The 23,203-nt window shown below is 41.1% G+C and overlaps 1 protein-coding gene across 2 annotated transcripts in view; it reads right to left on the bottom strand.

Annotated features, from left to right (window-relative positions):
* Positions 1-8,757: 8,757 nt before the first annotated feature.
* The window catches only part of LOC118423826 (E3 ubiquitin-protein ligase TRIM9-like), a 39,538-nt gene continuing 25,092 nt past the window's right edge, over positions 8,758-23,203 (bottom strand). The window contains exons 3-8 of one of the 2 annotated variants that reach the window (XM_035832099.1): positions 19,736-19,873; positions 18,693-18,788; positions 15,728-15,884; positions 14,529-14,689; positions 11,515-11,653; positions 8,758-11,253 (exon numbers count right to left, since the gene is read on the bottom strand). In XM_035832099.1, the coding sequence (XP_035687992.1) occupies positions 10,730-11,253; positions 11,515-11,653; positions 14,529-14,689; positions 15,728-15,884; positions 18,693-18,788; positions 19,736-19,873 (1,215 nt within the window). In that variant the 3' untranslated portion in view covers positions 8,758-10,729. The remainder of the gene's footprint in view (positions 11,254-11,514; positions 11,654-14,528; positions 14,690-15,727; positions 15,885-18,692; positions 18,789-19,735; positions 19,874-23,203) is intronic. The other variant, XM_035832109.1, reaches the window with a different exon arrangement.

The raw sequence follows: 23,203 nt of genomic DNA on the forward strand, positions 1-23,203 counted from the left end.
AAGTGTAGAAACAATTCCTAAGCTATGACAGTACACATAGTCTTTACTGTCAGTCATATGGTGAATTTGTAGTTGTCCTACTGCTCTACTATATCCTATTCTCATGACTGTGATTGGACCATGACCACATCTATCCATGTATCATATATTTGGCTTTTTTTTTTGTTAATTGGTGCAAGATTTCTGCACAGCGGAACTTAGAAGCAAAAAAGGATTATCAAGTTATACTGTTCTGATTGCCACAATGGCTGTTTTCACCTGAACTTGATTTTGTTTAATCATTTATGTATTATGAAGTAAGTTCACCAGGAACTTACACACTTATGAAAAAGGCATATGTATGGTTATGGTTGAACCACAGACATTATGGAATATCAAGTTTTTTTCTCTTTTGTGAGAAGAATTGTTTACAACTTTTGCCATTATATATAATGGGTTTCACTGTTCAATACTGGTTGTGCATGTGATCATTTACATCATTGGCAGTATACACAGTATATCTCATATACATGTTTTAATGAAGTGGTAAAATAGTACAGCATTCTGATGAACTGAACATTGTAGGCTCTTAGACCGCAAGTTCCTTGACACATGCAGCACAAGTGTAGAAAAAAAAACATAATTATAACTAGAGTTCAACGAACCCATCTCTTCGCCAAATACTGTAATTCTTGATTTTATTGCGGTAACTTAATTTTAGCGTTTTTAGCGCCCACTAGTCGAGCGCTAAATTTTCATTACGCGACTTTTTCATTACGCGAATTCACCACCGCCCCCCACCCTCTAATGTCGCGGCGCCGATTTCTGGTTTTGTTACTTAGTATATACGGTCACGATCTAACTCTTATCCTTTACAAAAACGTGCACACATTACCCTAGTTATTCACACAGGAACAAGAAGTTCGTCGTTCTTCAAGAAATAAAACATATATTTAAATGGAAAGTGTGTCGTCATTTCTTTTACAAAATGCAGTGAAAGCATGCTGACGCAAACAACACAAATTCGTTACGAGCTGAGCTGCATATTTACCAATTGCGTATTTATCAATATTATTCTACGCTACGATTTAGAAGTTTGTCCATAAATAATTTTGTGAGATCCATGCGGCGCACGGTCGGCGCCATTTTGAAACTTGATTGTTGTTGTTTGTACGCTTGGGTGGCGGCGGATTCTTGTAATGACGGTTTGATTCCGAATTGTTCGTAGCTCACAAAAAAACACGCCTTACATATTGGGCTTTGACGCTATGAATTTGACTGTATTTCTGCCTAGAAATTCGTAGATTTACACCAAATATTCCGTAGTGGCTTTGTATTTTTTCTGCGACGCCATTTTTGCTGTTGTTGTCTGCACGCTAAGATGACGCGGACATTTTCTAAGTCTTGTGTAACATCGTAGCACAACGTGAACTTCGGAACTGTTTTGTATATTTTCTGCGGCGCCGCATCGAGGTCGACAACCTTCAAGTCTGGCGATGTTTTTTGTGTGTGAAAAGTTTGCGATCTTGTTCGTTCCATGGCGGGCGACTTCTTCCAGAAACGTCTTTTTGATCGAATGCGTGGCCGATTCGAGATTCGCTGACGTCCCTCACAAGTTTTCGCTACCAAATTTCGCAATCTTGGTCCTGCTTCCGGAGTATGGTGGTGGTTCCCGCTACGTTTTTTCTCGCTGTTCGCCGCCTGTATGGCTTTCTCGGCTTCCTTATTCACGACAGCAGTATCAAGTGGGCTGTTGTCGTCCTTGGGTAGGCTATGTCCGCCAAAATTTAGCGGGCCGCCGGCCGGCCAGAGTCGGCGGCCGTCAAGCGCGTTTTGAAATCACCGCGTCCGTAAGTTGTTTATTATTCAGAACCACACGCACCGCCGGCGTGTATGTTATTTCTAGTCATGTATTTTTCGGACTTTAGGCATGTAAACTACCGAGGGTTTTGGTAATATTCATGCTATTTTTTCACACATCCGACTGAAAATTTAGCGCCTCCTTCACAACGCTAAAATTAAGTGACGCGAGTTACTCCATTTTCCCCAAAACGCTATAATTTCCAGACGCGAGAATTTCAAGAATTACAGTAATCATGCCTTTATTCAAGACTTTAAGGTCTTATTCATGTACATTGTGTGTATTACTAAATCATGCCTTTATTTAAGACTTTAAGGTCTTATTCATCTATTACTAAATAGTACCTACCCCCAAACCCCACAAATGCTACCAAAACAAGACCTGATTGTACAAGATGACCTGATAGCACCCCTGGTCAATCAGAATTTCAAGCTTTTCAGTGTCCAGCTCACGGCTTGTCAGTGTTTCCTCCAGCAAAAACATCTGTCAAACAGATGTGTCCATAGATATAGGTCAAGTGAGATACATGTATATACAAAACAGTTTATTTCTGTTAATTGGCCACTGATTACAATTAAATGCATCTTTCCATGTAGATTATTATTTTAAGTACTCATTCTATCTACATACCAAAAAATCCTGATGATCCGTCAACACGTTCTCGAGTTATTCTCGTTCAAAGTTTGAAAGGAAATCGGTGCCTGCAGTTCCCAAAAAGCCGCTAGGGGGTCCAAACTCACAGCACTTACTCTCTGCCCCAAGGGCTATCTACCACTCAAAAATCATGACCACAGCATATCCAAAACACGAAGTGTCAAAAATAAAAGTTTTGCTGCAGTACCTTAGGCAGTCACTAGGGGGCCCATTATCGAACTTGACCTTCGTTTTCTTGACCCCCACCCACCTACCAAATATCATCAGGATCCATTCAAGGGTTCTCGAGTTATCTTGCTTACAGACAAACGCACTTACATACAAATCCCGCTACAGCGCCGTAGGTAAGAGCCAGGTAAACCATTTTCGCACTTGACCTTCCTCTCCAAAACCGCTACACACCTACCAAGTTTCTTGAAAATCGCCCAGCTAGATTTTGACTTATGCTGCCCAAAACAAACTGCAAAAAACATACCAAGCTCGCTGCAGTACCGTAGGAAAACGCCAGGTAAACCGTTTTCGAACTTGGCATTCCTTTCGACAACCGCTACACACCTACCAAAAATCACAAAGTTCCATCTACTAGTGGGGCAGATAACTGAAAAAATCTTTCACTTTGTGATACAAGCACCAAACTTGGTACAGATACTCATTAGACTTTACTGTTTTGAAAAAGTACGCGGGCCATTTGATTTGACTTTTGGCGCCCCCTAGCGGCGCGTTTTGGTACTGCAGCAGACCTTCCGGGCTTTGTATCTCCTGTTCTAAACATGCTACAGTCATGATTTTTATGTGGTAGAAAGCTGGTAGGGTAAGGAACAAGTGACGTAAGTTTGGTTTCCTTAGCGGCTTGCGTTGGAACTACAGAGGCATTTTTTTGCCGCTGCCGAATTGCCCTAGGGGCGCTTTTTGGTACTGCAGCAGACCTTCCGGACTTTGTATCTCCTGTTCTAGACATGCTACAGTCATAATTTTTATGTGGTAGAAAGCTGTTGTAGTAAGGATGAAGTGACGTAAGTTTTGTCTCCCTAGCAGCTTGCGTTGGAACTGCAGGGGCGTTTTTTTTGCCGCTGCCGAATTTGAAGCGGAACAACTCTGAATGTTTAAAATGTCTAAAGGTATGGGACAGCTAAATGTTCAACTACAATTGTGATACAAGCACCAAACTTAGTACAGATACTCATTAGACTTTACTGTTTTGAAAAAGTACGCGGGCCACTTTATTTGACTTTTGGTGCCCCCTAGCGGCGCCTTTTGGTACTGCAGCAGACCTTCCGGGCTTTGTATCTCCTGTTCTAAACATGCTACAGTCATGATTGTTCTGTGGTAGAAAGCTGGTAGGGTAAGGAAGAAGTGACGTAAGTTTGGTTTCCCTAGCTGCTTGCGTTGGAACTACAGCAGCGTTTTTTTTGCCGCTGCCGAATTGCCCTAGGGGCGCTTTTTGGTACTGCAGTAGACTTTTCGGGCTTTGTATCTCCTGTTTGAAACAAGCTAGTCATGATTTTTATGTGGTATAAAGCTGTTAGCGTAAGGACGAAGTGATGTAAGTTTGGTTTCCCTAGCAGCTTGCGTTGGAACTGCAGTGGCGTTTTTTGCCGCTGCCAAATTGCTCCTAATGGCGCTTTTTACCTGCATGTATGCAGGTATGGTTTTCACGGGCGTGGGAAAATTTGGAAGCTGGGGATTTAGGGCGCTGTATCTCGAGAAAGGATGGTGCGAGCACGACGATTTTTGGTACGTGGGTTGGGGGTGGTGGCCTGACACTCAGGTTTGATTTTGGGCCTCCTGGCGCTTGAACTTGACATTGCAGGTGGCATTTTTGGTGTTTTGGGGGCACTTTTGGCGCTGTGTGTCCGGAACGATACGCACCATTGCGACGATTTTTGGTGCATGGGTGGGAAGTTGTTGCCTGTTGCCTAGGATTGACTTTGGGCCTTGTCGCGTTTGAACTTGACGCGGCAGGTCGAATTTTGTGTCCGGGAGGGGTATTTCCGGAGTTATATCTTCTGAACGGTTGGTGCGGGCGCGATGATATTTGGCACATGTGTCGGCGGTGGCTGAATAATTCTCAATTTTGATTTTGGCGCCCTTGGTGCTTGAACTTGACATTTTAGGTTACCTTTTGTGCGGGCACGGGGCGTGCGCTGTATCTCCGGAACGCAAGGTGCCATTGTGTTGCTATTTGGTACGTGAGTTGTTGGTGGTGTCCTGGTGGTGAGGTTTGATTTTGGGCCTCCTAGTGCTTGAACTTGATACTGTATAGGTTGACCCTGTTTTGGTGTGGTTGGGGCATCCTCCCAATATCTGCTTGGTTCTGAAAACAGATTACGGTTGGGTGTAGAACCATCATCTGGCCTGGGGCAACCTTCAATGTATCAGGTTACTTTGTATCCCCTGTCTTATGGTGTGCCAGATGACGGGAGTGTACCAGATGATATATCTGTTGGTCAGGTATAATTGGAGTTTGCTTATTACTCTTTGTGGTGTTTCTAGAGCTGTATAGTACTGAGTTTAAAGTTCTGGTACAAGTTCATTTACCCTGTTGGCAATCATGGTTGAACTTGAACTTAAACAGAAGAAGATGCAATTTTCTAATGTGGAGGAGAACTGTATAGAGCGTGGGCATAAGAGAAAGGTATGTGTATGATTTGTCCTGTGTTTCTTTTTGTTTCTTTGGTAATGCCATTTCCAATTCCATACTGTATACAGGTAATTTGTAGTTTTGGGCTAGTCATATTCGCTTGGTTTTTAGGCCTGCTTAATCTATAGTACAGGCAGGGTTAAGTGGTGGAGGCTTAGCTTGGTTCTGTTTTAAATTCAGTATCGTTTGTTGCATTTTGTCGCGGCAAATATATGATGAAATTCCCCTTCTAAGCAACTGCTCATTGGTTTGGGGGGATGTTTGCTGGGTGTTGCTCTGACTACAACAGCTTCTGAAGTTTTCAAAGCTTCCATTGCCAGCAGCTTGCCATCTATAAATGGGATTGACAAGGACATTTTTCATAATAAACTAGAGTTCGGGGACCTCATACCTCCATGAAATATTTATTGCTTTTTTGTGGATGGTATGTATGTTTATAGTCGGTTGTATTTGAGAGTTATGGTTATAAATGTTATGGGAAAGTAGTGGTGTATTTATTTAATGACACAGAGGATGTCCATCTGATTAGTAATTATTAAAATGTGACACTTAATTGTGCGTTTAAGAGGTCGACGGCATATGGTAGCGTGGTGTTCCTTAAGCTTGATGTTTGGCATTTAAACTGTCTAAGGTTGTCAGCATTATTGAGGTTCGACTATGTGCCTCAGAGCGGTGTGGTGGGAGGAAGTTGGGAAACTCAGAAAGAAGAAGGGATGTGGCCAACTTTAGTCAGATGCTGATTTGATTTTCCAACAATATGTCATAACATCAGCTGTTCACACGGTACAAAAACGAGATGCACACTTTCCTCTGACAGCCCTACACCAACTGTAAGATGAATACTTGGCGCCAACCGCGTCTGCTAAAAAACAAGTACCATTGGCTAGAAAGAGACAACTAACAACTGTCCCTTATCGTAACAAAATCAGAACATCTGTATCGCCCATAAAACTTCTGAAACCCAACCCAGATGAGAGGACCTAATGGCATTTTAATCACCATGTCACTCAAATCAGCAGTACAGTATGTGAGACATCCATACCTGTTATGCATTACCGTTAAATGTACCTCAACTTCTTACAATTATACTTATGCTATGCTTCACATCTCCATGATATCCTAAGCAGACATAAATAAAACTAATTATCATCTTCAAAAAACCTCGGGGTTCCCCAAACATTACAAATGTTTCCCTCATACAAATCACCTCACCATCTGCTTGGAGCCCATTAACAAACACTTAAAGCACGATGCCTGTTCCAATATATCGCAGATATAGGGGTGATTTCTGATATTATTACATCGATTATAACGACAGATACGGCGCCCAAAATCTCATCGATTCGAGATTTCATCACACCCCACCAACACAACAAGTATGAAACCAATCCATACAGCCGTTCTTGAGTAATCATCTACACAGACAGAGACACATAACAGAAAATATAACCTCCATTCCATGACATTTCATGGAGGTAACTAATGGGGGTTCCCCATACAGCTGTCATGAAATCACCTCACTATCTGCTTGCAGCTAAGCCCATTAACAAACACATAAAGCAGGATGCCTGTACCAATATATCTCAAATATAGGGGTGATTTCTGATATTATTACATCGATTATAACGACAGATACGGCTCCCAAAATCTCATCGATTCAAGCTTTCATCACACCCCACCAACACAACAAGTATGAAACCAATCCATCCAGCCGTTCTTGAGTAATCGTCTACACAGACAGAGACACATAACAGAAAATATAACCTCTATTCCATGACATTTCATGGAGGTAATTATGCTGTTAAATTTGGCTTAGGTACTACAGGAGATTTAGATTTGGGTTGGATGGATTGAATGAAAATATCATACCACCCTGGGGACTAACTGTTGCTGCTGCATCATGGGGGCCAGCACTATTCATATTGTCTAATGTCTATGGAACTACTATAAAAGTATCATTGGTCAAATTATGCAAGTAACCTTCCGATGTCAAGTGAATAACACCCCAGAAATAAATCTTTAATGAATATCATTGGAAGAACACAAACCAAGGAGATTTAGCAGCTGCATTAGGTCAGTACATTGAAATAGGAAGATATTAGTACTGAATATATCATGTGACAGAGTAACTACATGTACATGGGCCATCTGAGACAAAAAAAAGGTTGCGTCTCAACAACTTCAAGGTACTGTGGTTGGTTACATACTTAAGAAATCCAAAATAAGTAATGTTCATCCATGTCCAAACTTACAAATTCAGAAAATGGAATTTCAGACTTTTGCATGGTGCACAACCAACAGGGTAAAAAGCTCATTTTTCCAACCACGTACCACAGACAAAAAGGCAAAAATACACAATAGGTCTACAGAAACCCAATACATTTCATGCAGGCCTGAGGTCTACGAACTCTTGTTGGTACTGCAGAAGACCTTCCGGGCTTTGTATCTCCTGTTCGAAACATGCTACAGTCATGACTTTTATGTGGTGGAAAGCTGTTGGTGCAAGGAAGAAGTGACGTAAGTTTGGTCTCCCTAGGAACTTGCGTTGGAACTACAGGGGCGTTTTTGCCGCTGCCGAATTCGAAGCGGAACAACTTCGGACGTTTAAAATGTCTAAAAGTGGGTTTTTGACTATGGGAAAGCTAAATGGTCACCTCTCAACCTTCTAAGGAGCTTTTTTTAAATACTTTTGTGAGCAACAGATGGTGAGAATTATAGACAAACTAGGACATATTGTGACGAAATATTTTATCATGACTGTAGCATGTTTAAAACAGGAGATACAAAGCCCGGAAGGTCTGCTGCAGTACCAAAAAGCGCCCCTAGGGGGCGCCAAAAGTCAAATCAAGTGGCCCGCATACTTTTTCAAAAGAGTAGTATCACATGAGTATTTGTACTAAGTTTGGCGCTTGTATCACAATTAGAGTTGAACATTTAGCTTTCCCATAGTCAAGAACCTACTTTTGGACATTTCAAACGTCCGGAGTTGTTCCGCTTCACATTCGTCAGCGGCAAAAAAACGTTGCTGCAGTTCCAACGCAAGCTGCTAGGGAGACCAAACTTACATCACTTCGTCCTTACTCCAACAGCTTCCTACCACATAAAAATCATGACTGTAGCATGTCTAGAACAGGAGATACAAAGTCCGGAAGGTCTGCTGCAGTACCAAAAAGCGCCCCTAGGGCAATTCGGCAGCGGCAAAAAAACGCCGCTGTAGTTCCAACACAAGCCGCTAGGGAAACCAAACTTACGTCACTTGTTCCTTACCCTACCAGCTTTCTACCACATAAAAATCATGACTGTAGCATGTTTAGAACAGGAGATACAAAGCCCGGAAGGTCTGCTGCAGTACCAAAACGCGCCGCTAGGGGGCGCCGAAAGTCAAATCAAGTGGCCCGCGTACTTTTTCAAAACAGTAGTATCACATGAGTATCTGTACCAAGTTTGGTGCTTGTATCACAAAGTGAAAGATTCCTCCAAAATTTGATGTTATCTGCCCCACTATACAATTTCTCGAGTTATATGCTGTTGACCTACATACAGACCCAAGTCGACAAAAACATACTCTATCGCCATTGGCGAAGAGAACAACACTTCACATTCAAACTAAGGCATTTTTCTCGGGCAAAATAACATCTATAAGTCTGGAGTAAATAATGTTTACACAAAGTTAGGACTTAGGGACAATGCAATATTGTCTGTTTCTGTCTATGGTACATTCACCGAAGTGTAGTTACAGTATGTCATTTTTCACATAGTCATAGCTATTCTTATCTAATACATCTCCTCTGTTTTTGTTACACATGTATCAGATAAACTGTTCTTGATAAGGTGCTCCTTCCTTATTTTCAATCCTTTCCAAGCGACCAACAGGGATGGATTAATTTGAGCCTCAGAAACCAGTCTCACAACACTGTCTTTCTATTTAGTCATTTATTTGAACCCAGACTGCAAGATTTGAATTTGACTGGCACATACATGTACTTCATCCTAGTGACCCCCTAATCATCAGTCTGCTATTTGGGGCCTGGACAGCATGGATTTGTACTGTGCTAGCAAAAAGTGGTCATCTTCATATATAGCATAAACTCCAATGAATACTAGACACCAATCTTTCTCTTAAAACTCTGGTTAGTACTCTTTACCTACAACCTATTTACAGAAATACAATCCTCTTCAGATCATACTTTATATAGCACTAACACCTATCTTGGCACTCTGGAGGCCACTGACAAAGTGAACAGTTCTAGGGGTGCAGCTTCACACTGTTCAGCCTCTCGCCCATATGCAACAGTTAAATAGCTCCATACTATCCCAGTATACATGCAATATTTACATGTTTTATACATCTACATCGTAGTTCCGTATTGTTCTTTCTTAATCTCCATATTACATTCACTATAACTTCCCTACATGTGCTTAAAGAACCCTTACACTTCGCAACATTTCAGTAGCATCTACTTTCTAGTTACCAGACCTTACAAAAGCTGTCTTTCCAAGTGTATTACATCATATTGCATACATAGCTGCACTGCGTTTACTGCTGTTTTTGTTGTTGTGTGTAGAAGATGTATGGCAATAGGTATGTTCACATTGTGGCTGATGGCACAATCAAATGTCTGGTTCTAATATTAGCACCGTTGAACACTTTTTTGATAATGGATGTTCCCCACAGGCAAGTACACTTTGGTGAACATGACATTTTTGCAGGGCTGCAAACTTGTATGCAGAGGAGGTGTTGGTAGAGCATGTGGTCCATCAGAGAAAATTGCTTGTGGGTTTGGCACAATCTTCCTTTTTTTACGGTTCTGCAATTTCATGGCCTTTTTACCTGTAGATCTTTCTTTTATTGATCAACCTTCTCCTCTTGAGCCTAAAATGTCACCTCCACCTGGTGGGGATGTATATCAAGTTACACATGGAATCCCATTTGTTACTGATGGCAAATCAGCACCATGGACACAATCCCTTCAATATCAAACATTGTGATAGGATAGGAGATGCAACCTACATCGTACATGACTGGCTGCATTATACATGACTGGTACCATAACTGAGAAAACTATATACTTGGTACAACTGGTATACCTGACAAAACTGTATTCTAGGTACCATACCTGACAAAACTCATATTTCTTAAAGAATTAAAATTACAGACAACTTAACCATCAACAAAACACCTATATCAGTAGTGCAAAGTATTAAATTAAAACTTAATTCTACTAGTGTAGAATTTGTCTCAGTACTTGCTGAAGTGCAACATCCAAAGACAGCTTGATAAAGAACCACATCATAACTGAGATTATATACTAAAAGTTCCTTAAACACTTTTCAGGTACTCACATTTTCTTGAAAAGATGAATACCGGTAACGTTAAATTGATCATCCAATGTTTTGTTGGGTCACATGAATATCTCCTAAATGCAAGCACACAGAAATCTTGTTTATTGTAGAAGATAACGCCGAAAACCCCAGACTGGTTGTTAACTTGGAACACTAGATCAACCTGAGTAACCAGTGCAGACAGTAGTTGTTAGAAAGTGTTAAATGTGTTTTAGAGAAGTCCATGGCAGTGACAACCGATGCTTCAGCAGTTATTCCCCGTCTATGGAGTCGTGGTCTGGCAGTTCCAGCCCGGTGTGCACGGTCATTTGTACGTTTCTGTTCAGACTGATGGCAGGGAAGAAGACGCCGTGGAGATCTCGGAATGCGATGGGGCCTTGCATGCAGTCGTTGACGTAGAAGCTGAGCGTGTGTTCCTCCAGGTTCAGCAGCACCCCGATGACGGACCCCTTGTCTAGGCCACCTTCAGTCCTGTTGGAGTGGGCATTGTTGTGCATGAACCAACTGCGGTTGCTGTCTATGTACATGGCCCAGGCCTTGTCGTCCTTCCCAAGCATGGTATCTTTTAATGTGTCAATCCTGGCTACACCGAAAGCTGGGTCAGGGTGGTTGTCGTAGCGGTCTATAGTGCATTCCCAGTAGTGGATGCCTTTCGAGAAGCCGACATTGCCCAGAACCACACGGTCATCATAGCTGTTACAACTTACAGTCATGTTGTCGTTACTGAGCACAATGTCGGGATGTGCAGTGCTGGGATCCAGCGCAAACCATGCCACTGTTTGGGCAGAAAAAAAGCAACGGGGTCTACTAGGTATGCTACATCAAAAAAATAAGGTGATGGTCACTGCATAAAGGTCATTTGCAATTAAAGCTATAGCTATTAATGGGGCTTGTTGCCAATATGTCTTGATTTTTACTCTCTTTACATGGTTTGACTGTCTTACAGGCAAAGTGTTAGTAATTGAAAACACTTTAAAAAAGAGACAATGAATGAGATAAGTTTACCCCAAGTCTCAGCACAGAAGATATACATTACCTTCAGCTGTGTGAAGCTGTACTGAGTCACTGTAAGGTCCCTCCCCAGCTTTGTTAAAGGCTTTGACACGGACTCTGTATGTGCAGTCAAAGTGTAGACCATCCAGGGTGCACAGGGTCTCCCTGCCTACATACACCTCCTGCGGACAGACAGACAGACAATTTAAGTTAACCATGGTGACACAGGCTCAGTTCTCAACAGTCCTCTTCTCTGATTCATATGCGGATGGTTGCACTTTTATATCTAGCCCTTGTTTATGGACAGGGATTTTCAAAATCTGTACAAGTGACCCTAAGGTACTGCTGGCTGCCGTGTTAAGTTTTTATGGCCTAATTTGGTGCCAAGTTCGAAAGGTTTCTGTGTTGAAGCATGATGAATGTAAATTGAGGGCATTGCCGAGTTGGTATTTGATAGCAGGGACAGGACATATCAATGTTGTCGGACTACAGAGAGTTTTCTTTTGAATCCCTTCTCCAACCTGTCACAAACATTTTTTTGGAAAACAGTCACATCATTGTTTTGAAAACAGTTACATCTCAATCTTGTACATTGATTAACTTCCATTTCACAAATACTATCTCACCATTGTTATTTTGTATATTGAGCCTAGCTGTCAATTCTGAAACATTAAGTAGTGGGTTGCCAAGGATCACGACAAATGGGCAGTTGATAATGTTGGAGGGATCAGAAACAAATATCAATGTAAAACATGTGTATTGATCCACTACATTACAATATCCCACAAGACTAACAGTGCAGAGTTGCGATCAACAGGAGATGTGCATATTAAGTTTTCCAAGTGCATGCTCAGCTGTAGGGTCAATCCTTATCAGTGCAGTAATATTACCACTAAAGATGAGGACAATTTTGTTCTTTACTTTAACATCATGTAAGTAATCTTTGCCACAGAGATTTGGGACTCTAGGGCAATTTGATATCTAAAATGTATGAATGTATCTGTGATGATATGCCTTTGGCACTTGCCAAGCACAATGATAATCAATTCCAACACTGCTTTACAAGCATCTGCAATTTCTCCAGAGTGTGGTGCTATATGACTTGATCGTGCAAGGTCAACAGCCCGCGGACTTGTGGCATCGACATGGAAATGGAGGCCATCATTTTAAGTAGTTAGAGCCCATAAAATCCCAAATTCACAATCGTTACTGTGAATCGATGTACAGTCGAGCAACATGAAACATTTACGTGATGTTACTGCACCGAGTGATGCCTTAGTGCGGTAATTTAAGGCTGTGCTTCTGAGCCTTTCACACATACTTAGACAGCCGTAATGTTCCCAGAGGGCCACATCGATATTCTCTCATGTACCATTCCTTCTCATTTTCTTCAAAAGGTCACCGAAGATGGTGACAAAGATGTCTGAAAGGGCATCAATTACCAGGCCTCCACTTCTAAAGTATGATCTTTTAAAGACATTAAACACATCACGGAGGTGCAATTTCCTTTGCTGATACTTCATGCAGACCACACAGTCCATGTCAAATAGAATTCGGTTCTTATGCAAACAGGAAAAGACCACTTGAATATTCAGTGGACACAATTTGCCAGAGAATTCCATAGACACATGTGAAAACTGTTCTTAAAAGTATGCAGTTTGACAGCTGTGATGTTAAAATGAAAACTATACAAGCTAGAGTTATGCATGTTAAGTTAATTCATTTTTATACTAATAATTCATTCTTTCATATATATTTATCCTATGATTACGAATTTTTGTAGTCTATTTAGTATGTATAACTCCAACTTTAAACTACAGAAATGCAAAACAGTAGCTTTGCTTTCTTGATAAATAAGACAAACTATAGATACATCATATGTATTTATGCCTGAAGGCCAAATATTCTTCTTTTCCTTTCAATGGCAAAGTTAGCTGACAACATAAGGCTAGACAAATAGCTATCTAATAATATTTCCCCTCAAGTTCACCACCAAGGTTAGAGCTGACCACAAATCCAATTTGCACCAGCAGTAAAGCAGTGAAACTCATCACAAGGAATGTGAAGTAAGTGCGGTGGGAAGTGCCTTGGTGCTGACATGGTCTTCATGTTTAGCCCTACAGGCAAATTGGGCTGCACCCTCCACAGGTCTTATCTTACACAAGGTTAATAGGATTGCTACCTAGAGGATGGTGTTGTGCAACCACAGGCATCAGTCTTAGACACACAGAACAACTTAAAGTCCTTAAAGCTTCATCCTTGATCAGAATCTCCTTCATCCTTCATCTGCATTTCTTAGGGTATTATTATTATATTGGAGTTTTCTTTTTTCACAACTGGTAACTCATACCTCCTTAAGATTTTATGTCGATCTAACACCTTCCTCAGACCTTCTGAATGAAGTGTAATCTGATTGTATGCAAGGTTCACTAAGTGTGCCTTTGCAGGATTTTATGTAAGATTTAGAATTAGATATGATTCAAGAATGTTGGGCTAGCATTCTGGGAAATGCTTCCCACACTTAGGAACAGAATACATGAATGTACATCATCATAGGAAATTCAGAGTAACGTGAATGCCACAAGTGCTGGCTTTTAAATACAAGTGGAACTGACAGATCAACCTTTTGAGTGATCACAGACTTCCCTACAAATACACGGACATGGTGTTGTGCACTTCTCACAATTCCAAGCAGGAATATGGAGCTGACAGCTCCTAAGTATGTACACCATCATTCTCCATTTTTCATTCACCAGCTTGGGTAAAATCACTGATTACATTGCAGTCAAATTTTGATGTTTCTTGGAATATATCTGGCTTGAAATATGTAGTATACATGTACTTATTCTAGTGCATTGTCAGTCAATGTAGACTTTTGCACATTAACTGTTCAAACAAAAGTTGGAATACAAAATACTGTAGTCGGAAATGTACAGTACAAAACATTACTGGTAGGTATTAGGTTGAAATTTGCTTAAGAGTTTCGTAGTGACTTCAAACAACATATGAGACTACAAATGTATTCACAAAAATAATGTAATGTAAAATGTTGCTTACTCTGAATGGCCCCTGGTTCCCATCATCCAACTCCAGCACATAGCCGTCCACCCAGCTCCGCGGGGACGGCTGCCACGACACCGTGATGCTGTTGTTCTGTACGGTGCATTCTTCGTGGAGGAAGATGGGAGGGCCGGGGACTGTGACAACACGTGCAGAGCCTAGTCAATAACGTTCACACGGGAGAGGGCGAACCGACCACAGCCGCGGCAGTAAGGGTTGCAGAAGCATCACCAAATGCACCACGCCCACCACAGAGGTCGAAGCAACAAACCAGATACATACCACGCCCAGATGACACCACAAGAAGCCAGTACAGAGTGCACAGGAGAAAGAAAGAGAGACCAATACGATGTGATGTTAGTAGGACGGTTCTTGTTCCCAAAGAACAAAAGGCTCTTTCCCCAACATGGACAATTACACAGTGAAAACAGCTGAATATGGTGTTTACACTGTCTTTCAGGATCTTTGGAAAGTGCAACTCTTGTCTCAGTTGTGGTATATTTTGATCCACCACAACAATTGAATTGCAGGTGTGTATCTACAGTTCATTGAAATGATTCATTGACAGAGTAGGAATATCTGTCATTCTCTGGACATCAATGTCAATGAAGAGCTCCTTCAGGAAATGCTTGTATGCCTGAATCTAGAAATCAGGTCTGTCAAAGATAACATAAGGCCATGTTGGGGAAGCTAGGAGCCACAAGTTGTGGATGGACAATTAACATGGGTTAGTCACAAAAAGTGTGAAAACACCTCAAGCTTTAGACAGAAAGCAGACATGCTGACAGACAGCAGAACATGCTTGATACATTTGCCTAAAGAAGCAACGACACAGAAATGAGAGCTGTCTGCAACAAATTAATCATTGGTGATTTACAATGACCTCAACAAATAAAACTAGTTGTTGATTCCCACACACATGCCGGTCAGTTTGCATATAGGTCTGATCATGACAACCACTTGGAATATCAACAACAATCTTATTATGATACCAAAGATAGCATGCATATCGTCTGTACTACTCATACCAAATGTAATCTTCACTACTGCTGCAAGTAATAAATGACTAAAACTCAAGTTAAAGCCAAGTTGACAAAAACTGACATGCATTTACTTCTAGCGCAATGCTGTTGTACTATTTGACATGAACTAATCATAACTCAAAATCTTACAACAACGGTAGTAGCTGTATTCACCTTTAGTGTGTACAAAGTTGAGTTGTTCGATGGCCTTGAAGAGCGGCTGGCTGTTGAGCTGCAGTTCAAACTCAGGAGGTTCGTGGGGCTCCAGGAGAACTTCCTTCTGCCACTGCATCTCAGCACTGCACACTCTCTTTATCAGACCATTCGCAACCTGGCAGGGAAGTAAAATAGATTGGCATAAAGTGACTACAAATCTAACAACAAACCCAAGAACCCGTGACACTTGTTGCATTGATAGGTGTGAGCTCATCACAAACAATTCCGGCCTAAATGGGGTAGGAATTTTCCCGAGCAGCCTTGGTAACCCCTGCTTTGCCTATTGAGTCACTTACTGACTTTGTAGTGCTTGCCTTAGCTTCATGTTTCATTAATGAAAGGAACAGCAGGCTCTTGTTGAACTTGATATAAAAACAAAAATAACTTATAGATTATAGATTATATCAGCTTATAGATTGACATTTGGACAGACCTAACAGTGCAGGACAAAATGTACTTGTCCTCTTGTCTCAAGCTCAGATTGTGTGTTACATCTGAACCAATGTGATGGTGAAGACAAGGGCTCTTTGATAAATTTGTTGGGTACATGATTATGTGATCTTGATTATTTACTTCACCAAGACTGAATTTCTGCTGAAATCAAAATCCATACTTAACATGTTGAGTAATATGCTTCTGTGTCTGGCACAATGCACTGAACATGCTGCATATTCCCCAAGGTACTGTGACAGATGAATCCCTGATTTTCCTTTTACTTCTTGGATCCCTGCCCTGCTGCTGTTGTTATCAATCCCAGAGCAGGGGGCACGAAGTCAATACTGTGCTATGAATTCCAAACTAAGGACTAAGTCAAAAACACAATTTTGTACAGAAGGTCATTAAAGGCTTGCCTACAGTGAGACAAATTACTCTGTTTCTCTAAGACTCCAGTGATTTGTCCAACTGGTTATAAAGGAGGTTGATTTTTGATATACTGGTAGTTCGTAATTGTCTTATCATTTTAAGGGTATTTATAGTGGCAACACCTGAGCAAACCACACTATCCAGGACGTTTTATAAATGTGCCATCTTTGTCCATCTCTCCCCCAAGTGGTGAATATAATATGTACAGGCATGCCTGGCGGAGACACAATTTTCCGAAGACTTGTCATTGATCCATGGCGCATCCATTTTGCAACAACCCAAACTTAACTTTCTGAGCATGGCTCCCATCACAGCATTCCATAACAGTCAGACAAGGGTGTCCCAGCAAAGTAGTGCAAGCATCTCAGTAAGATCTCCTCACTTGCATGCCACTGAACATCCAACAACTTTGCACTTTCATGTCCTCTGAATTTTAAGTGAAATGTTTTTGAAGCAGAGTTGATGCATCACACAAGATATGCATGTACTTGAAGGTCCTGATATGCTAAAATATGAAAAATTCTTTTAAAAATATCACCTTTTACAATTGCTTTAGGTTCATTTCTATGACCTCTGACAAAACACCGTAAAATCGAAAAAGTTCAGTTTTCATCAATGCTTCTTCACTTCGAATATACCACTGCAAAAATGTTTGTACTACCTTTCGCCTGACTACCACTTGTTTCAATCATGAATTTAAAACCACAGCAAACACTCCTTATTGGCAAATCAAATCCTTGAGAACATATTCCATTTTTGCTGTATTCTTAAGGCCTAAAATAATATTGATTTTCAACATTTTTACCATACCACATGTGTTAATCCTGATCTAAAATCCTACTGGAAAGGTTCTCCTGGAAGATTTCAATTGAACATGCACCTGCAAACCTCACATCACTGCACATGCCGGTGTCTCCCTGTTGGCATTCTCCCCAGGTCTCCTGGTCAAATCTTATCTCTTCATCTCATCACCAATCACTGGGCAAAATCTCATCTTCTACCCTCATCCCCAAACACCTTAGCAGCATGCATCATCTGACAGTCTGCATTTATAGTGTCTGCAGGGCCTAACAGTATGGCAAAGCTCTACTTGTGAAACAATTGTATTCCTTTGGCATTCGCTTGTGGCCGAGCATTAAAGTTCATGTCAGACCAGCCTCAGTTACTGCTTGTGGGTGATGATGTCTCATGTGGCTGCTCAAGCCCAGGGCAGAACGACTACGATGGAAGAACATTGTCTCCACTAGGCAGGACATGTCAGAAGAAACAATTGTATACTACGCAGTACATCTATGATGTGTTTCCAATCCAGGCCACGAAACATCTTCATGTAACATATGCATACTCTTTCACAGTTGTACCCCAGCAATGCAAATATCCAGTATGTTATTTTCAGCATTAAAAGCAGACATGCCGCAGGTTATCTGGGTAAGGGCAGTATGAAATGATTCTTCTTTGAGGAAACAGGAGATGTGACACATGGGTTGTGCATTGCACTAATTTACTTAAACTTCCTTGGTTATAAATCATTCCCTAAGATATTACCTGTCTGGTGTTGGTTATTGAGATGTCATTCATACCAGGTGAGCATGCCGTTACAGACCCCCAGAATAGCCTATCCTGAAGAATGTCCATCGATTGCTTACAAGGCAATGCCAAGGCTCACAAAACCAATCATGAACCTGGCAGCTTGCAGAGCCTCCCTGTATTACAGGAGGTATTGCACAATTCTTCACCTGCCACTCCTTCTTTACAGTGTGGCTGCTGTCCTCTAGCATCATTCAGTTGTCAAGTGAGAGGTTATCAAAAGACCAATTATATATTACATATAGAAAAGGAATGAAGATGTAACTTTGACAAATCCAACAGTGTCAAAGAATGGTTCATATATTAACTTGTACTACAGACTGGAATCAATTTGCAGTCCTTTTATTAAACCTTTGCAACATTCTAAAAGAAAACCAAACCATTGCTTAGGAAATTGTTCAGCAGTTACAGCCTCTAATTCTAGGTCATTGTACAGTAGTTACTGGTAAGAACCCTGAAACTCATTCTGTACCTGAAGGAACGCTGCAGCGTCGTCCTCCTTCATGATCTCCAGTGCGTACTCCAGCAACCCAGTTGTCTGTCGCAGCTTGTTGGTCAGGTCATTGATCTGCGGAATCAGGCAACAGTTTTACAACTACACATGACGGACATGTATGTAGCAGCGGTGTTACGAAAGCTGTTAGTGTCAGTGGCTATCACAAATCTACAAATCCATACTACAAGCCGTTGGATATAACTGTCAGCAAGCATCTCCTAAAATGTCCATCAGAGTTGCACTGAGATTATTCAAGCTATGGATTGATATCTTCAACATACATTAGCACATAGAGGCTCTGCCTATGTAGGGTACTAATAATTTTCAATAATTTCAGATGGCATTAAGTATATGTATCAAGATGAAATATCAAACCATATTGTACAACATTAAGACAAACTTTCACATCTGCTATGTGAACCTATCATCATTATAGCTTGCCCCAAGCTCTTGGACTACCCTGTCTCACCTTATCATATTTACCCTGTGTTCCTGGCATTCCATTAAAACTGCCTGCCACACAATTTTAGCATAACCCATTTCACCTGTTCCCTCATCATGCTTAGTTTGTGTTCCTTGTATCCCATTACCAAAGCCTGCCCTAAGCTTTTGGTTTACTCTATCACACCTGTTCCCTTATCACATATACCTTGCAGGGCTCGAAATACAATTTTTTTCAGTGGTATTTTCTTAGGTTTATGTATGGAAAGATATCAAGTATACTAGTATACAATACTATACATCATATTCTTGACATCTAAGTGTTAGAAAGATAATAAAAATGTCTGTCATGTTACTTGTTTAAGAATTTGATAGCGTATAACTAAGTTTTGTTATTAGTTTTTTTTTAATTCTACTTGAATTTAAGTGGTGCACCCAAAATTTTTTTGGTGCACCCAATCTTTTAGCCTGGGTGCACCAGTGCACCTAATCCCAAAAATGAATTTCGAGCCCTGCCTTGTGTCCCTTGCATCCTATTAGTATAGCCTGCCCCAAGCTTTTAGTGTAACCTGACTCACCTGTTCTCTCATCATGCGCAGCTTGTGTTCCTTCTCCCGCTGGATCTGCTCCATCAGCTCCTCCTTCCTCCTGTTAATGGCCTCAATGATGGCATCACACTGGGCCACCAGACTGGCTTCAAAGTCCACACTGTTCTCCTGGGGCAAGGCAAGAAGAGATAGTACCTAAAGAATACCTTTTTCTAGACAGGAGACAGAAGCAGTGAGAAGAAGGATCCAAGTCTCAGACAGAGACAGAGAGGTTAGGAAGACAGGAAACAGGAAAAGCCCACTTCAAATATTCATGAATGAATAGCTGAGCCATGTAAGAACAGCAGACACTCAGACAAAAGTACATCAAGAAGCAGAAGAGAGAGGCTTACGACAAAAGGCAAAGCATCTACGACAGAGAGAAGGAGGAGACATTGAATGCTAATAGCTAGGCCCTTCCGCTATACTGATGCTCACTGTTACCATCAGTTCCCCACATTGCCTCCCAATACAGTCATCGTTAAAGTCAATCAGCTACCTTCATGGTACCCCCATTAAAACTAATTGAAAATGGTTTACTGCCACGTTGTTTGAACAATGACTGCCCAAGATTAAAGAACCATCACTGTTTATGTATGGAGCCCCTTGAAAGGTCATGCCAAGGACATTCTGCATTACAGTTGCGACGGTGTGTGGTTCTCCTCGATAAGCATTCTCTATTAGATTACAGTGGATATGTAAACTCTACGACTCATATCTAAATTGAAATCTGATATGATTTGCCCGAAAAGGCGAGAGAAGAATTGTAGTTTTTATGGCATTTCATTAGTAGTTTGGTCACATACTGCATTCTTTGTTTGAAAAGGTGATGACCCATTTAATTACTGCGGTAGTAGGAGGCTGTTCCACTTTCATGGCAGGGAGAATGCTTTTATGATTATGTCTAATAAATCCCATTATGTGCTACAGCAATATGATCTATCCTACTAGTAGGTAGAATTTTATCATGTATCAAGTAAAATCTCAATGATATTCTGGAGATAAAGTTCTGAAGAAAAGCTGAATGTTCTCTTTCCTTCCTGCTAGGTATTGTCAAACTACAACAGAAAGCTCCCAATTATGTACAACTAGGCATGCCAGAAAAACAAAAATATCAGCAATACATTATACCTCAGCCAGGTAGTTATGGGCTCAATTTTGTCTAGCGACTAAAAGTGCTTCCACATTTTGCAATGCAAGACATGCTTCTATCCTTGCCAATGAGTAATCTTTATAATATGGGAAATGAACATTATATTCAATCTGGAATTAAGACTGTTTTGCTAATGTGATGAAATCCCCTCATACATGCAAGGTATCATCACAGACCTACTTAACATTCCCTGCACACAACATGCAATATTATGGTCTGTCCTACTGGCACCCCTCATTGATTGAGTCTGAGCCCTGCGTACCAATCAATTTGCCTCAAGTTCAGCAGTCACCTACGGCTTCATACAAAGCACCACAATGACACGTAATATTACAGTAACTGTGTTTGATGTTCGAACCAGAAGATGCTGTATTCTGGCTGCATTTCAACAAAAAATGCTCATACTATGGTACCAACTGTTGAAGAAAGGCCTTATCTTCCTATCTGTTCAAGTTCCATTTAATACCTTATGTTTTAACCACAAGCTGTTAAGATTATGTTTAATGGTCATGAACATATAAAGAATGTTTAAGCACAGTACAATGAAATATCTAACGTTACCACAGAATGCCTGTTTTTTTCTTGTCATGATTTCACCCACCTCCTTTATTTATCTTTTAGCATAAGTCTAAGAAAAAAATTACACTGGTGTGGCCTAATTAATAATATTCAAATGCCTCACCCAAGTTTAACAATGAATTCACACCATCACTAACATCACATCCATTTCAACATATTTGCAAGAGACAACATAGATTAGAAAGCAGCAGGTGACATTTGACATTCTCTCCTGCATCATCCCAACGACGAGGCCAGAAATTATTGATGGCATCTCAAGAACCTCCTGAAATGTCATGGGTACATGTGTGGTGTACATGATACATATGTACCACCTACATCATTGTAGATTCCCAGCAGGGTCACTGATGAAGACTCCTTTTCCCATCATGTATGATTTGCATGTGTGTCAATTATCGAGAATTAAACTCACGAGTCTGAAATCCAGCCATGAATGCTATACCTGCTCCGTTTTACCTCCACTCTGAAGGATGAGCAAAAATGAAAGAAGTTTTGATTTAAGAAAAAATCTCAACCTTACATCTTGAGAGTCTAGATTGAAACAACATCTAGACAGGACACATCCCCATTTTGCTGCATTGTCTTTCCTTCAGTCTGGTAATGCACAATCATCAAGAGTTTTCAAGACAGAAGGCTACCATGGGCTTGTACCAGAAAAAAATTATTTCAAATAACCATTGTTCATGGTCAGGTCGGTCAGCCACGTACATGTATTTCCCAAACCTATCTACCCAGGATTCTGATGGACAGGTAGCCAATACTAACTGCCTAAAGTCATCCTATCGCATGTCCCCCGGGATGTTGTCCATGTTGACCTAGATGAATCAATGCTCGATCTCTGGATTTATCAGCCCCTACTCATTAGCATGCTCTTCCTGTTACACATTTATATCAGACCTGGCAGAGAAAAGTTGCATAATTTATGGCGAACCTTCGTTACAACCCCACCCTATTTGAATGTGAACCCGCAGAGGAAAGCATCTGCCTATGGGAGCAGAATGACAATTAGGTTCATACCAAACGACCAGGATAACCACCACTTGAATACGCTACTGCAGCATACATGCACTGTTAAGATCCTTTAAAAACGCTGGAAAGAATGACAATTCATCTAACAGTCATTCCCATACTTGAGCAGTTTGACCCATCCTGTTCTGACTTATGACATGCCAGTCATGACCAATGCTCAGCATCCACAGGCAGATAGTTTGAGAAAACTTCTGACCAAGACGAATGAATGCTTCTTTTCCTTCTACCATCAGCACAGTAGACATAACACCCTCTCCAATCAGCTGGCCAGCCCCTAACAGAACCCATTAACTTCTACCATCCATGAGCTTGTAGTGGCTGACCTAAACCCTTCCGATGACCTGTACTAGATCAAGTCTAACACCACGGGTAATGGGTGGCCCAGAATAGCTGATTCTATTCCACCTGAATCTAATGCCAAGAGGGCCTGAGACAAACAGGAGCTGCTGCTTCTGTCCATTGGACAAATGCCTGCTGGCTATCTAACGCTCTGTTGGGTGATGAGCTACAGCTCAGTCCCAAACTGCTCAACCAACAGAAAGTGTTTGATGCATAACTGAGTACCTGGACACTCGTACAACCGTCCCCCATGATGTGTTAGCCTGGATGTCAGCTTAAGTCCACTCCCACTGATTACAGTAGAAGCTGCTTAATTGCACAGCCTATTTGCCAAGTTAATTTCGTGCAATTATCCGGCT

Source organism: Branchiostoma floridae, chromosome 1 (genome assembly GCF_000003815.2).
Source record: "Branchiostoma floridae strain S238N-H82 chromosome 1, Bfl_VNyyK, whole genome shotgun sequence".
NCBI lineage: Eukaryota > Metazoa > Chordata > Leptocardii > Amphioxiformes > Branchiostomatidae > Branchiostoma > Branchiostoma floridae.